The sequence below is a fragment of the Mytilus trossulus genome, chromosome 1, assembly GCF_036588685.1.
Source record: "Mytilus trossulus isolate FHL-02 chromosome 1, PNRI_Mtr1.1.1.hap1, whole genome shotgun sequence".
NCBI lineage: Eukaryota > Metazoa > Mollusca > Bivalvia > Mytilida > Mytilidae > Mytilus > Mytilus trossulus.
This window is the reverse complement of record NC_086373.1, coordinates 14,416,432-14,433,542: the sequence shown is the minus strand read 5'-3', so window position 1 is coordinate 14,433,542 and position 17,111 is coordinate 14,416,432. Positions and strand designations below refer to the sequence as shown.

Below are 17,111 nucleotides of genomic sequence, written 5' to 3'. Positions count from 1 at the left end.
AAAATGAGGTCAAGGTAATATGAACCAAGCCATATAAATGTGTACACCTTACATTCAGGCCATACAACATATATAGTTGACCTATTCATTATAGTAGCTGGCAAACTCACTCAGACTCACCATTGCGCAAGGAACCAAGAGGTCAAGGTAATATCAGAGACATGTTGTATTTATGTCTGTTGATAATAATAATATGAACCCTGCCATACAGACATGTACACCTTACAATCATTCCAGAAAACAAATATAGTTAACCTATCTCGTAGTATATCATAAACAGACAAAACATTTAAACTTAACACTGAACAAAAAACCATGAAAAATAAGGTCAAGGTCAAACGAAACCTGTTAGACACATATGTACTTTACAATCAAGCATACACGAATTAGCATTAATGCTTATAGAATATGAAAAAATACACTAAACCACAAAAACTTAACAGTTTTCAATTAATCAACCAAAAAAGGTCAAGGTCAGATTAAACCTACAACCTAATCAATCATTCTATACACAAAATAGTCATAATAGTTAATATATTGCTAATAGCATCGAAAATACAGAGAGAGAGAGATGTTCAGTGGTTGTCGTTTGATTATGTGGTTCATAAGTGTTTCTCTTTTTTTTTATATAGATTAAGACAGTTGGTTTCCCCGTTTGAATGGTTTTACCCTAGTAGTTTTTGGGGCCCTTTATAGCTTTCTGTTCAGTGTAAGCTGCGGCTCCATGTTGAAGGCTGTACCTTGACCTTCAATGGTTTACTTTTATAAATTGTTACTTGGATTGAGATTTGTCTCATTGAAACTCACACCACATCTTCCTAAATCTATTGACCATGATCACTGATCCATAATAAGAGTTTGTTTCAGATGAACGAATATGTAGACTTTGCAAGGATCCTACATGCACCAAAAATGTACACCTTGAACATCATTCAATTGTTTGGCAGGGGAGACGAAATTTGATGACCAATTGACTACAGACTCCTCTTATTGTTGTTAAATGTGATAAAATCATACATTTTGTTTTATTAATATATGTAGTGATAGTTTTAGTTTGGTATAATGCTGCAATGTTTTACTTTTAATTTATTTCTTAGAATCTTTCTTTGATGGCCTTAATATCAGTCAGTATAAGTCCCAATCCAACAAAAAAAGAAATGAATGTGAAAATTCTTTGGGGAAAAGGGTCTGCTATACATTTTTCTTTGTTTGAGAGAGATTTGACACAAAATTTAACCATTGCATTTTCTGCTTACTAAAATTATGAAACTGATAGATTACAGTAGCATATGAAATGGAGATTTAGTATGTTAGCATTATAAAAATATGTTACACAAAATTCAGCAAGATAGGCATGTGGAGAAGGAACATAGACTTTCTAACAAATCAGAGCTGTGGTAAGCCACTACAAGGCAGCACGTGCACCAGGAAAGTGGATAGGGTATAACTTTCTTCCCAATCCACTATAAATAAATGTGTTTAAATTAACAATCAAACCTCATTATATATCAGAGCTTCCTATTTCATTTCAAACAACAGCTTATGCTGGTTTTGACTAATTTGTCTGTTTTTTTTCTCTCCAAATTATGCAAATAGCAAAAATATGCATACTGGATAAAACACATCATAGTTGCCAAAAATAAATTGAACTCTGGTTCACTATTTCTAATCTATAAACCGACCAATCAAATATTTTTTTATGTAAAATAAAAGGAATTCAAAAGTCTGGCGCTGATTTCTTTATAAATTTTATTTTCTGAGATTCAAATACATATATCACTCAAACTCTACAATACAAAATGCCCTCTCATATAGTTTCTGTTTCAGTCTATAGAAAATGATATGATATAGTCAAACTGATTATAAGTTCATTGTTCTTCCTTGTTTTTTTAATGGCTTAGACATGGTTTATATTTTTTAGAATAGAGAGTTTTTATGGCACTTCAAAAGGAAGATCATGAGCATTGAAAAGTATGTTTACTATCTTATTATTATTACAGCATCAGATACATAAGTTATGGTTGGCATTTTATGATCATGTTTTTATGCTATTCCAAACAACATTCAGTGTTATAGAATATTCATTAAAATTCTTTCCGAAGACAATATTCCTTTAACGTATAATGTAATGTTGAAAACATAAACTTATTCTTTGACATAATTGTAGTGATATAAGCTGTTTAGAATTATCTGTTTCTCAATCAAGTAACTGCTAACAACAAAATATTGACCAAAGAACACCAAATGTAGAGGAATAACTCATTATCACTAGGATTGTAGTAAAGCTAACTGCCTATGGAGTACTGTGAAGCTCAAAATTAAAACATTGCTAAACTTAAAAATAAAATAGATGTGTTGAATTTGCAACATAAAAATGTTCATGAAGCAAATATTTTTACTCTATAACAAATACTCATATTGATAATTAAGAAAAACAAAGTCAATACAGATTTAAAATTCAACAATGCTGTATATTTATTGTTATTCATAAATATTAGCAGGTTATTTATAAACATTAATAAAAAAATTTTTTTAGACAAAAGTTATAATTTTTAGGATGAAGATATTCCTCTTTTATGTTTTATGTTCATTTGAATGCAACTACTGGTTTAATTAGCACACTTTTCAATATCCTGTTCCTGGATGTAATAGGATATAACAAGTCACATAAACAAATAGACCACTTTCGAGTTCATCCGTCACCAGAAAAAACTCGTCAATTATACGCACCTTTATCATCGTCATTTGTGCGTTTAGGGGCGTCGTCACTTCCTTCCAATGTTGAGCGAGTGGTTGGAAAACTGAAATTCTATATTGTACGAATTATTCGGCAAATTGAATTCTCAAAATTGACAATCAACACTGCTGTCATTAGGGAAATGTCAGTAAGTACCTACAGAGCAACCATTATTTCTAGTTTATCCTGCACAAAGACGATCACTAAGACGCTTGAAGAACGTAAATAGTGCAGGGATACAGGCGAGCCCCTCTATCTGGTAAATGACGTCATAAAGGCGTGTATAATTGACGAGTTTTTGCCGGTGACGGATGAACTCGAAAGTGGTCTATTACTCAATAATATTAACAGCTATTTTCTTTTTTTAAATATAAAATACTGTCAGAGTTGAATAAGTTTAAAAATATTCAATTATATCATAATTAAGATATTCATCTTCAGTCAACTTAATTGATTCTTCTATGATGAAGACTTACTACTCATCTCATAATGTAACATAAAAAAACATATAATAAAATTGAAAGTCTATTCAAGAATAAATCTAGCTGTAAATTGATTTCAAAAATTAGGTTGCATTATATTAACATATTTTATAATTTATACAGAATATTTCACAATATCATACAAATATGACTAGGATCTGTTATTCTCTGCAATGCATAAGCATACTCCAGAGTCCATAGATATATCCCCTGTATATATTAATTCCAGTCTTCAACATGATTTGATTACCTAACAGAAAACTTTAACTTCAGGTTCAAATTTTTTAACATAGAAATAAGAAGCTGAAACTTAACTCCAGAACATCTGCACTTCCTAAAGACAGAATCCTGCGTTTTGGAATCAAATAATGTAATCAATGATTAAAAAACACAATCAAGCATGCTCCTGTCAATCACTGAAAGACCACACCTTTATAAATTTGAACCATTATTACAGTAGGCTAGACCATTTCAATCTGGCCTTACCTGTTATGATATTGTTCACAGTAAATATACAAGTAAATGTATGTATCACATAATGCTCATCTTAGATATAACATAATCAGTCCTGGATTTTCTAAGAATGATTTGAGTAAGTTAGAGAATCGTGCCATGTAGGCACCTTCGATGACTCGATGATCAGCTGACCAGCTTACACACATTATATTTTTCTTCACTATATTTCCTTGATTATCGTATCTTGGCAATGCCTACAAGGAAAAAAAAATAATATAAAGATTTAAAATTCAACTTTAAAACAAAGCAATATCATACACAGTATGTGTCATCCAAAAAAAATTCATTGAATTTAATTCACAGATCAAAGTTTGTAATTCTTTTAAAGCCCAATATTGTTATGTCATGGCTTAATTTCCATTTGTTTTTGATTTTGTAAATTTACTGGGTCCTTCAATCATGATTCATCATATATTTGTTAACTTCTTACTCTTATTCTTTTATGGTTGTTTGTGAACCTCATAAATTATTTTTTGTTTCATTTTTTTAATGATGTTTGTAATTTTATTATATTTACACTAAAATCATATATTTGATGATCAAGATTACAATTATTGACAACGTTTCTAGAATGGGGAACTTAGCTTAACTGAAATTATTTGTTGTTTGAAATTTTATGTATCTTCAGTGTTCCTATTTGATTGTTTATAAAATAATGTTATTTGTTTCAGCAAAATCCAGAGCTCCATTAGCTACACCTCCAGCAGTTACAGTTGAACCCTCCAAACCTGCTCCATTCTAATTTATTTTTTCCATTAAAACGAAAATTTCATGAAATTGAGAGCACAGAATGGACAGACAGGGAATAAAACAGTTAACCTGTCCCATCTTTTTCCTCGGAGCAGAGGTATAAACAAGAGGCTCTCAAGAGCCTGAATCGCTCACCTTAATTCTTTTGGTTAAATCTCTCATCAATGATTATTTTGGCTTTTCAATTTATTTAAATGTTCTTTGGATCATCCTATTTTCTTCAAAAGCAAAAAAAAATCATTTTCTCCTATGTTCTATTTTAGCAATAGGAGCTATGTTTCTTTACATACAAGGAAATAAAATTTATACTAGATACTCTGAAACTCATTTAGCCTAAGTTTAGCTGAAATTGATACAGCAGTTTCAAAGGAGAAGATTTTTTAAAGTAAGTCAACATGATGAACAAATTGTGAAAAAAAGTCTTTAAAGGGCAATTACTCCTTAAGGGGTCAATTGAAAATTTTGGTCCAATTGACTTAATTGTAGATCTTACTTTGCTGAACATTTTTGTGTTTACAGTTTATCTCTATCTATAATAATATTCAAGATAATAACCAAAAACAGCAAAATTTCCTTAAAATTATCAATTCAGGGGCAGCAACCCAACAACAGAATGTCTGATTCATCTGAAAATTTCAGGGCAGATAGATCTTGACCTGATAAACAATATAACCCCATGTCAGATTTGCTCTAAATGCTTTGGTTTTTGAGTTATAAGCCAAAAACAGCATTTGACCCCTATGTTCTATTTTTAGCAATGGCAACCATGTTTGTTGATAGATCAAAACTTCGGATACAATTTATAAACTAGATACCCTAAGGAACATTCAGTTATTGTTTGGAAGTATTTGGCCCAGTAGTTTCAGAGGAGAAGATTTTTGTAAAAGATTACTAAGATTTACGAAAAATAGTTAAAAATTGACTATAAAGGGCAATAACTCCTAAAGGGGTCAACTGACCATTTCGGTCACGTTGACTTATTTGTAAATCATACTTTGCTGAACATTATTGCTGTTTACAGTTTATCTTTATCTATAATAATATTCAAGATAATAACCAAAAACAGCAAAATTTCCTTAAAATTACCAATTCAGGGGCAGCAACCCAACAACAGGTTGTCCGATTCTTCTGAAAATTTCAGGGCAGATAGATCTTGACCTGATAAACAATATTACCCCTTGTCAGATTTGCTCTAAATGCTTTGGTTTTTGAGTTATAAGCCAAAAACTGCATTTGACCCCTATGTTCTATATTTAGCAATGGCGGCCATGTTTGTTGATAGATCAAAACTTCGGATACAATTTATAAACTAGATACCCTAAGGAACATTCAGTTATTGTTTGGAAGTATTTGGCCCAGTTGTTTCAGAGGAGAAGATTTTTGTAAAAGATTACTAAGATTTACGAAAAATGGTTAAAAATTGACTATAAAGGGCAATAACTCCTAAAGGGGTCAACTGACCATTTCGGTCACGTTGACTTATTTGTAAATCATACTTTGCTGAACATTATTGCTGTTTACAGTTTATCTTTATCTATAATAATATTCAAGATAATAACCAAAAACAGCAAAATTTCCTTAAAATTACCAATTCAGGGGCAGCAACCCAACAACGGATTATCCGATTCATCTGAAAATTTCAGGGCAGATAGATCTTGACCTGATAAACAATATTACCCCTTGTGGGATTTGCTCTAAATGCTTTGGTTTTTGAGTTATAAGCCAAAAACTGCATTTGACCCCTATGTTCTATTTTTAGCAATGGCGGCCATGTTTGTTGATAGATTAAAACTTCGGATACAATTTATAAACTAGATACCCTAAGGAACATTCAATTAAAGTTTGGAAGTATTTGGCCCAGTAGTTTCAGAGGAGAAGATTCTTGAAATAGTTTACGACGACGGACGACAGACGACAGACGACGGACGACGAGTGATGGCATAAGCTCACTTGTCCCTTCGGTACAGGTGAGCTAAAAAGAAAAGTAATTATATGCATACAGCAAATCTTATATATTTCACTGAATGTTGATGAAGGTATGTTATTTACTCAAGTCACTAAGATCATCAAATACTTTCTCAACACTTTAACTAAAATTAATTTGGCTCGTTTAATTTTCTTAAAATTTTGACAAAGTATTTACTTTCACCCTTTTACAAAAATATAAAAATTTCAAAAAATTTGAACCAACCATTTTATCAGAAAAATTACACTGCTTATATAGCAGTTTAACGAACATTTATTTTGATCATTCAGAAGCTTTATATTCCCTTAACAACACAACGTAATTAAAATGTTTAAGCTGATTTTACAGAGTTATCTCCCTGTAGAGTTAGGTACCACCTTAAATACAGCTTTCAGACTTGATAGTCAAACAACCAGCAAGTGTAACTTATATCATAAAACAATTTACCTGTATTTTTCCTAAAGCTCCAATAGATACTTCTGGAGGTAGAATAACTGGTCTAGCGTATGTTCCTCCAATCTGTAATGATTATAGTAATGATATTTAACTCAAGATTATAGTAATGCTATTTAACTCAAGATTATAGTAATGCTATTTAACTCAAGATTATAGTAATGATATTTAACTCAAGATTATAGTAATGCTATTTAACTCAAGATTATAGTAATGCTATTTAACTCAAGATTATAGTAATGATATTTAACTCAAGATTATAGTAATGATATTTAACTCAAGATTATAGTAATGCTATTTAACTCAAGTGTTCATGTGTTATTCCACAAACCTTTATAACAGTCATCAGCATTACATTTTAAACAGTCTATCATGACTTGAAAATGTTTCATAAGCCAATACATTAATTCTAGGTACCTATAAGAACTGAGGGATGGTTAAATTCACACATTCATTATATCAAAACATCTTTTATCAAAATTAAAGTAGTGCTCATTCCTCATGTTCCTGTTGAAGTATAATCAACTTAGAGGCAGAATTGCAACAAATTTATTTTGTCATAAATTAACTGTAATGTGTTTTCATTTCTGACAGGTGAACACAGGTATTATTTCAAGTCTAGAAATTTTCTCTTTATATCAACTAAAATGTGATCATAAATAATTCTCATGTGTGTTTTCATCAAGAGGAAATAGTAACAAATAGAGACAAAACCATGCATCTGGTGTGTAAAGATCCAATGAACACATAACAAACAAATATAAGATCATTTGTAAAATAATGTAAAATTCAAAAACGTTTGCCATGTTTTCACTGTGAAGAAGAAGGAATTGCAAAAATAAAAACTTGCATTTCAAGTTTCTATAGCATTACAGTGTATTTCCATGCAGCAGAAATTGAAATAACTCATCTCACATTTTAGTCTGTTTTTCAATAACTGCAATAGTATTAAAGTGAATGCAATTTAATTAAAGAAAATATTGAACATGACAAAAAATGCATTTAAGAATAATTTACCGCTCCAATATTTGACAAGGAGAAGGTTCCACCACTTAAATCTGAGGTTCCTAATTTTCCAGCTAATCCTAAAGACTGAAGCCTGTTCAGTTCTGCAGCAAGTTCAAATATACTTAATGATTGGACATTTTTAACATTTGGCACTATTAGTCCATCTTGTGTATCCATGGCAATTCCTATATTATGCACTGCCTGTAAACAGATTAAAACATTTGTATTGTGAAAAAAAACTATGAATATTAATACAAGTATAAGCGAATTCTAAGAAAAGGTTTATTTTAATCCCTAAATAATATGGAAAAGCACATTTTTTTCTTCTTTTCCTTTGACTTCTTTTTCCTTCCATGTCCAATGTACCTATTTTTGTTTTGTACCTTACATCAACTTTGGACATTATACATGTATTACTGATTTCAATTATATGATTATTGGGAAACAGGATCAAAGGCAGAGGGTTGGGGCCATCAAAAAAGTTTAACCCAGCCATGTTGCATGTGCCTGTCTCATGTAAGAATCCTGTAATTTTATTGTTGTTGCTTGTTGTTGTGCAACATACTTGTTTTTCGTTCATTATTTTATGCATAAATTAGACTTTTAGTTTTCTCATCTGAATTAATTTACATTGGTTATTTTGGAGTCTTTTATACTGACTATGCAATACAGGCTTTGCTAATTTTTGAAGCCTATACAGTGACCTATAAATATTAATTTTCTGTGTCACTCGGTCATTTGCGGAGAGTTGTCTAATTGGCAATTATACCACATCTTCTTTTTTTATATCAAAGGTGATAGTACAATACTCTTCCTCTTAGTATATACCAGTACACTAACCTTGTATGTTATGTTCTCACATGTTTTATCTACACTAGCATTCAACATTGGGAATTCTGTTAAAGCCATTGAGACAGCCTGAAAAGAGAAAATAAATTATGTACATAATCTGTAAAGACTTAAAGATTTTAACAAACAAAATGTCAGTATATGACTTATATTTTCCTTTATTAGATATAAGTCAAGATTTAAGAAATGTGCATCATTGGTTGAACTACAAAGTCAACTAACAGTGGCAGATCCAGAAATTTTCATAAGTGGGGGCCCTCTGGCTGCCTAAGAGGGGACCTGATTTCTTCACGCTTCAGTGATTCCCTATATAAGCAACCAATTTTTTTTCTCAAAAGGTCCCCCCCCCCCCCTATATTGGCCTCTGATTAACTCTTGTACCAAGAATTTTTTCTAATATTGCCATTAATAATTATTCTGGTTTTATTTTCCAATTTTTATAAAAAGGTTTCATAAAACCAAAACAAACATAATTTAAATTTTTTCCTTTGATGAAAAAGAAAAGTTTGACATATGCACTACATACCTTCATTATAATAGGCATGTAAGAAAACTTGACACCTTTTTCATCAGTTATAGCTTTGACTTTTGACCTCAATTCAACAAGTGCACTCATATCAAATTCATCATCGTATCCAAATGTTGGAATGTTATTAGCCTCCGTCATGGTTTTCACCATTGCTTTCCTCATTCCTTTGATCTTTTCTGTGTGATCCTTACCCACAGGTAAAGTGATTCGTGGTTGTATAGGGGTGGTGGATACAACTTGAGCAGGTTTGGAGGGTTCAACTGTAACTGCTGGGGGTGTAGCTAATGGAGCTCGGGATTTGGCTGAAAATGTAAATATCATTTTATTACCAATCAAATATGAACACTGAAGATACATAAAATTTCAAACAACAAATAATTTCAGTTAAGCTATCAAAGTCCAACATCAGTAAAAATTATGACAACTCAATACACATGAAAACTCTTCTAAAGAACAATCACCCGAAAAATCAACATTATTATAAAAACAAATTTAAGAAACTACATAAAACGGAGCCACTGTTTTTGCAGGGTTCTTGTGCTCAGTCCTTGGTTTTCTGTGTTGTTTTTGTATACTGTTTGTTATAAAGTTCACCTCACTTTATTACCGTATTATCTGTTACAGTAATTATAATTGACAGATCAGCAACTCTCACATGTCTGCACGTTCTTAAATAAACATGCAAATAAATAGATCAATTGAAATTCTTATATACATGTTGTCATTCTGTAGTCTGACCATCAAACGATGTACTTGTTAATAAATTTATAATAGAAACTGGATTGTATTATTACATAGCAAAGATATTACACTGTTGTTTGTCTAAGTTCATGTTTCTTGATTTGTTTTTTTGTCATTTCATACATGTCAGTTTGTTTTGTACACTGTTGTTTGTTTAAGTTCAGGTTTCTTGATTTGTTTTTTTGTCATTTCATACATTTCAGTTTGTCTAAGTTCATGTTTCTTGACACGGTTTTTGTCATATCATACATGTCAGTTTGTTTTCAACTTGTGAGTTTGAATATCCTATTTTTACTTTGAGTTTCCATTGTTTTTTGGGTCTAGAACATTGAAATAGACAACCTGATTAAGCACAAAATTTATCAGACTATGTCATATGATTAAAATGATAGAGAGCAAGAAACATTCAGACTCCTGTCTGAGCTAACTATTTTGTTTTTACTCCTTGCAACATAATAAATCCAGACAGAAATTAACACCCCTAACCTCCATGCTTAAGCAAGACCACAGTGGTGGCTTTCAAATAAGTTGATGAATACTAAAATCATGCCTTGTTTTCCAACAGAAGGGTCCTCCATGTATTTTAGGATATCATCTTTCAATATTCTACCATCTTTTCCTGTTGCTTCTACATCACTTAACTTGATCTGTAAAATAAGGCATACAATTAAATGGATTCACCAGACAGTACATACTGTGATGTAATACAAATAAACTTATCTAAGAGTTAAAGGGCCAATTCAGTATCTAATATTTGGATGTTAAAAACAATAATTACTTCACTCACTAAATACACAAACAAAACATTATACACTGACTGCACAAAAACATGAAATTTATAAGGCTGTGTAAACTATAGATGCAACCAATTTTTAGTTGTAATGTTTAACCAGATGCTTTATGTAGGACAAAAATTATAATTTTCTACACATGAAAGAACACTTGCAACAGTTCATCAAGAGGTTATTATGTGGTATGTTGGAAGACAAAGTTTTTGCCCTACAGTGCATACCCTCTTTTTCTAGAAGAGTTCATAATTTCCACCCTTTGTTGCAGTCAACCATCTTTGTTGAAAATACATATTAGATTTAGTGTCACTGTGTTCTTGTCCTGAATATTCATGAAATAATTTGCTACTAGCCATTAACAAAACACTCAATCAACCAATCATACTTTATCATTATCGGTACTATAAATTACCTTATTCTCCATGGCAAGTCTGCGGACAGCAGGTGTTGCCAAAACCTTCTGTCCACGTATCCTCTGCATAGAATGTTCATCATCTGATGAAGAGCTTGATACTTCTGATGATGATGAACTACTCTGTGTTGTTCCTAAATTTGATAACATTACATTGATCACAATTGCATTACATTTATATTACTGTGCATTTGCAGAAGGCAGATGGCTCAAATTTAACTAAAGTGAACATCTGGCTTTTAAATATAACATTTCTAGTAACATTACCTTCTCCTGTAATGATCATTTTGCAATGGTCTTACTGGCCTGTCACAAATACAGCTTATTTCAATATTTTTTTATAAGACTGCATGAAGTACGGTAAGTATTCATCCAACAGTGATGTATTTTTTGGGGGGTGTAAATTGCATAACATAATTATTTAACATTTTTCATAATATTACAAGATAAAGTAAAAACTAATTCATCCATAATTGTGTTCATATCTTTATTCACAACTGTTTCTACAGGCCATTATTCAACAGACCCAGATCCTATACAACATGAAGCATTAGCATCTGGCAATAAATAGATATAAATCAATTAAGTTAGACAAACCTGGTGAATCAGCATCTGTTTCTATATCTACCAATGGTTTACTAACTAAGGCTATATCATCTACATCGTAGTAGAGTTTAGAGATTATTCCTTTATATCGACTGGTGATTGTCACTGTAGCTTTATCACTTTGTACTTCACAGATACTGTCAAACTGACTCACATGGTCGCCAACTTTTACAAACCTAAACATTTAAATTAAAAAAAAACAATTCTTCTGATCTAATTCACACAAAAGTTATAAATACACAACTTAAGTTATGAAGAAACTCTGGTCAAGGTTCATTCCATTCTAAATCAAAAAGTCTAATGTAAATTATAATAAGACTCTACACTGACAATTTTTTCAAGCAAGGGTCAAATTGGTGTTTAATATGATTATACCTAAAAATTAAGTAAGAAATGAATCCATCAAGTTCCATTCAATGTTTTTTTGTGTTTATTAAAATCTCCAAAAAATAATCTATTGAAAAAATAAAAGGTGAAAAACTACATCATATGGTATTTTATATGATTTTCAATATCACATGCCAAGTGTTTGGAAATAACCATGCTTTGCCAAAGACAAATTGATTACAATATGTCTTTTACAACTACACATATAACAAGAATGTGTCTATAGTACACAGAGGGATTCCCCACTTGCACAGTCATTTTCAATGTTCAGTGGACCGTGAAATTGGAAAAAAAATCTAATTTAGCATTCAAATTAGAAAGGGAATTTCATAGGGAACATGTGTGCGAAGTTTAAGTTGATTTGACTTCAACTTCATCAAAAACTACTTTGACCAAAACTTGAACCTGAAGCGGGAGAGACGGCCAGAAGAACGAACAAACAGACCAGAAAACATAATGCTCTATACTGTCGTAGGTGGGGCATTAAATTGTGGTATGACATGTTTTTTAAAGTAATTCCTGGGAATGACAATACTGAAAATCATCAAAATCAAAAGGCAGCTAGTTGTCATAAATCTGAAACCTGGAAAGATTGACATGCCTGAACAGATCCATGGATGAATAAACCTTAACACTTAACTTAGTAGTTATATATATAATTAAAACTAAATACATATCATAGATATAAGGTTCCACTATTTGATTATTGTGATAACATACCATTCTTTCAGCTGAACTTCCCTTATCCCTTCTCCTATATCAGCAAGTTTGAACTGTACTAATTCATGACAAACTGTAAAATATAAATAATATGAAGCTGTAATGACATTGATCAGCAGAACAGTTTCTGGAAATACTATTCTCTGCTATTTAATTGGGTTGTTGTCTCTTTGACATGTTCCCTGTTTTCATTCTCAATTCTAGACAAAAGCAGCAATTGCCACTTGTCAAATGAAGAGGTCAAGTATTTTGAATGTGTTTATTTGGTAATAAAATAATAAATAATTAAGAGAAGACTTTAGATAATTTCTTCTAAAGAAAAAAAAAATGTTATTATTTGTCATAAGGTAACTTAGGTTAAGGAACTTATTTCAATGTATGGTATGTCCATGTACATTTTGTACTGACCTGGAGATGAATGAAAAGTCCTACAGCATACTAGCTGACTGTGACAAATATACTGATTTGTTTTTCTTTGACAAATTGTCCTTGTATGATTTTGATTGCAATTATTCTTTCTTTTAGATAACTGCAAAATAATGTAAACAAAATTTACAATGCATACATTTATATTAATCAGTTTTTTTTTTATGAACTCTTCCTCATAACAATGTACAATGATCATGATTACTACCTGTACCACTGTATATGTACATGTATATATTTTTATCATTTGTTTTTTGTCTAAGAAAATTCTCAATGCTAAAGTTGTAACAGTCATAGGACGCCTCCATGTGAAGGAGTTTCTCGCTACATTGAAGACCCATTGGTGGCCTTGGGAAGTCTGCTCTATGGTCGGGTTGTTGTCGCTTTGACACATTCCCCATTACCTTTCTCAATTTTATTACTAATTCTGTCTTTAAGAGAGACTCTGCTGTGATACAGATAGTCGACAGTGTTCTAGCCAAGATTTGAAAAGGGCAGGGTGCTAGTCAGAAAAAGGGCAATTTTACATGTGAATATCATTGAAAAAAAGGCAATTTACAGGTAAATTTATATCATTGGAAAAAGGGCAATTATTTTAGCCTCATAATTAATTAGCACATCATATTTATTATGCATTATTGAAACATCAAGTTTCAGTAAAAAGTTATGTAATTTAATTCTTTTGGCACATTTTTTTTGGTATAGTTTACTTATATCTATTGATGCTGAGATCCTCTATGGGATACCTTTGTCTTATAAAGTAATTAAGCTGCCTTGTAGAAGCTTTCACCACACTAGTCTGACCTATAGAAAATTAAATGTTGGGAATTCTTCATTGCACTTGATAGATCAATTAATGGAAATAAAGATGCAAAATATCATTTTTCAAAATATTTATTTTTGAAGTGTATTCATCAAGTGAAAATAATTTAAATTAATATTCTTATATGCATTTGCATTTGATTTGTTTTATATTTAATCTTTTTACGAAAATGAAACATATATAATATATTGTGAACAGGTGATAAATAAGGGGAAATAATCAAATTGTTTGTCAAACTTTTTTAATATATAAATATTTTAAAATTATTTATGACCTTAATCTAAGGTAATAGGTGTTAATTAACAATGTGTTTGACACACCAAAGCCGTCAGGTAAAGCTATACACTTAATGGGTCACTTAATTTGACAGCTTGCACAGGTTTCAGGAAGCTGAACTTCCTGTTCATGGAACAATTATGATTTACCGATATTTTAAAGGCAGAAAATCCTGATTTTTCAGTGATAAAAACTGCAGGGCGCCCACAGGCACTTGTTTCTGTCAATATGGGGATTTACTATCCATACCAGTACAGAAACAAGTGCCTGTGGCCTGTGAGGGCGCCCGAGGAACAACAGAATAAAGGCAAGCTTAGGGCATCAAGATAAAAGGGCAGGCACTGCGCCCTGTTCAAACTTTGTAGTGAAAACACTGGTAGAGTTTGGCATATTTATACACCTTTATTGCTAAAATTTCAAACTCCTTTGAACAGACCAAGGCCAAAACCTCTTGTTACCTCCAGCATTCCAGTGTTTAGTTCACGCTTTAATTTCACTAAAAACCAGGAGGAGTGTAGCAATCAGTCTGTAATTATTTAGACAATCTACAAACTATTATCTTGGATAAACTAGATTCCCTTCTTTAACAAAGAAGTGAATGAAGTTCCACACTTCGAAACAAAAACTGAAATGTACATGGATCCTGGAATCTGGATCGAATAACGGTCTTTTAAAGTGTGTGTATTTAGTGATTGCAATAATAACAACATATTATTTTACAATATCTAACATCTACCGATCATTTTGATTGATTGCAATTGATTTTAGGGATTGATAAATTCGTACATTATTAAGAAACCTAAACTTTTCCCATTTCAACCTTCGCAAGGCCGTCGATGCCATCTTAAACTGGTTCTTTAAATGTTTGCAAACAAACAGAAGGATGCTATCGACAGGAACCCAGTCTGAGATCAAACTAAATTTTGTTCGATCCCGATAACAGTATCTGCAAATCCTTTTCCTTTATATTCTAAAAAATCTATTCATGACTATTGCTACCCCCTAACTAATATTAATTATCTTATTTTTTTAATAGGTCGATATTTCAACTTCAATCACTGTCTAATCGTAGAATTTAGACGGATTAAGATAAACTACTATTCTGTGTGTTGAAATAGTGTTTTCCGATTGGTTGACTGGGACACACACCCCAACCTTTTTTCCATTCAAAATAATTCAATTTATTCATTCATTTTCTTTATTTAAATAATGGGTTCTTGCAATTACGAACCAATTTTTGGACTTAACCAACTCACATTAACTTACAACTAGAACAGACAATCAGGAAGATATATGTTATTGGCTATCAGATTCATTTCCCAGGGACCAACTATTTAACTAAAAAAAAAGGGGGGGGTACATTTTTTCTTCTATGTCAGATTTTTTCTTCTTGCGCAAAGCATAAACAATTTTATTAGTTTTTAGCGCAATTAATCAGATTGTTATTTTTCAAAATGTTATACTATGGGGTATGGGCCGGGGTATCTGATTTGCATTCAGAATACTGAATTCAGGTTCAAATGTTCAGTCAAGTGTCATCTCGGCATCCGGCATGCTTCACCAGATTATTTTTTCTCTCGTCAAATTGGGGCAAAGAATATTTAGAAAAAAAACAACGCAAACATAACACTTGCCCTCCACCAACTGGAAGTCCGAGGCGAATGGTTGATCCCTTAGATGTACCGTACAGCGTGCTCCCAAAAGCAATACCGTGTGACATGTAGAGACATAGTTTGTATATCAATGTCATGGATGATAAGATTGTTCTGGCAATTTTAGTTTGATTACAATAAGGAATTGGATTTCTAACGGGGTATTTCAATCTGTAGGAGGGCATCGAAGCAATTAAATGTTTTAAACGTTTATGCTTAATTTGGTTAGACTTACTAAACTTATTATTTTTCATACTTTTATTCTAAGTAATTTTATTTGTTACCCTTTGGTATGGCATTTTTGCACTGAGAGAAATTCCAAAAAAACAAACTAGAAAAGGTGCAGGAAAGAGCACTTCGTTTTGTATATGAGAATTTTACCAGTTCCTATGGGGGTTTCTAACTTACTGAAGCTAAGGTCACGGCAGTGGCGGATTCAGGGGGGGGGGGGGGGCGTAGAGGGCGTACGCCCCCCCCTTTGCTCGGACTTTTTTTTTTTTTTTTTTTTTTTGGTAAAAATGATTAATCAGACTAGACTTTGCCATTTTCCGAGTATTTAATTTTTATACGATAATTCACAGGGTTGAGCAAGAAAGTATTGACTTCCATGTCATCATTCCACCAAACAGAAAGTAATAGTAAATACTCTATAAGACTATTTCACTCTCATGAAAAAAAAAGTTCCACAATATTACTGTTCATTCAGAAATTATTGCGAGGTTTTTATTATTGCGAATAATGCGACAGAGTTGTAAACGCAATAATTTAAACTCGCATTTTGTGATATTTTAACTGAAATAAGCATGACTTTTCTCAACATCGTAAAAATTAAAATCGCATTTAAGTTAAAAATGACAAAATCGCAATAATAAATGCACGCAATAATTTCTGAATTTACAGTACTTACCTTCGAAAACATGTTTAACCCTAAATGCCCCAAGCCTATTTTATAAATAACAAAGTTGAATAATGATCCTCAGCCAGTATAAG

The 17,111-nt window shown here is 31.7% G+C and overlaps 1 protein-coding gene across 1 annotated transcript; it reads right to left on the bottom strand.

Moving 5' to 3' along the window:
• Nucleotides 1-1,732: 1,732 nt before the first annotated feature.
• LOC134716037 (lipoamide acyltransferase component of branched-chain alpha-keto acid dehydrogenase complex, mitochondrial-like) lies at nucleotides 1,733-15,360 on the bottom strand. The gene is made up of 11 exons (XM_063578722.1): nucleotides 15,256-15,360; nucleotides 13,353-13,473; nucleotides 12,945-13,017; nucleotides 11,829-12,013; nucleotides 11,232-11,365; nucleotides 10,582-10,678; nucleotides 9,288-9,592; nucleotides 8,753-8,830; nucleotides 7,922-8,113; nucleotides 6,899-6,970; nucleotides 1,733-3,929 (listed from the first exon to the last, which is right to left on the bottom strand). The coding sequence occupies exons 1-11, from the start codon at nucleotides 15,310-15,312 to the stop codon at nucleotides 3,762-3,764; spliced, it is 1,482 nt and encodes a 493-aa protein (XP_063434792.1). The 5' UTR covers nucleotides 15,313-15,360; the 3' UTR covers nucleotides 1,733-3,761.
• Nucleotides 15,361-17,111: the final 1,751 nt, after the last annotated feature.

Coding starts and splice junctions, on each gene's coding strand:
- LOC134716037 (XM_063578722.1), bottom strand. CDS start 15,312: ATGGCATCGACGGCCTTGCGAAGGTTGAAATGGGAAAAGTTTAGGTTT. Junction 11,366..11,828: donor AACAGATGCTGATTCACCAG/GTTTGTCTAACT, acceptor TATCAAATTTAG/GAACAACACAGAGTAGTTCA. Junction 6,971..7,921: donor CCTTGTCAAATATTGGAGCG/GTAAATTATTCT, acceptor TAATCATTACAG/ATTGGAGGAACATACGCTAG.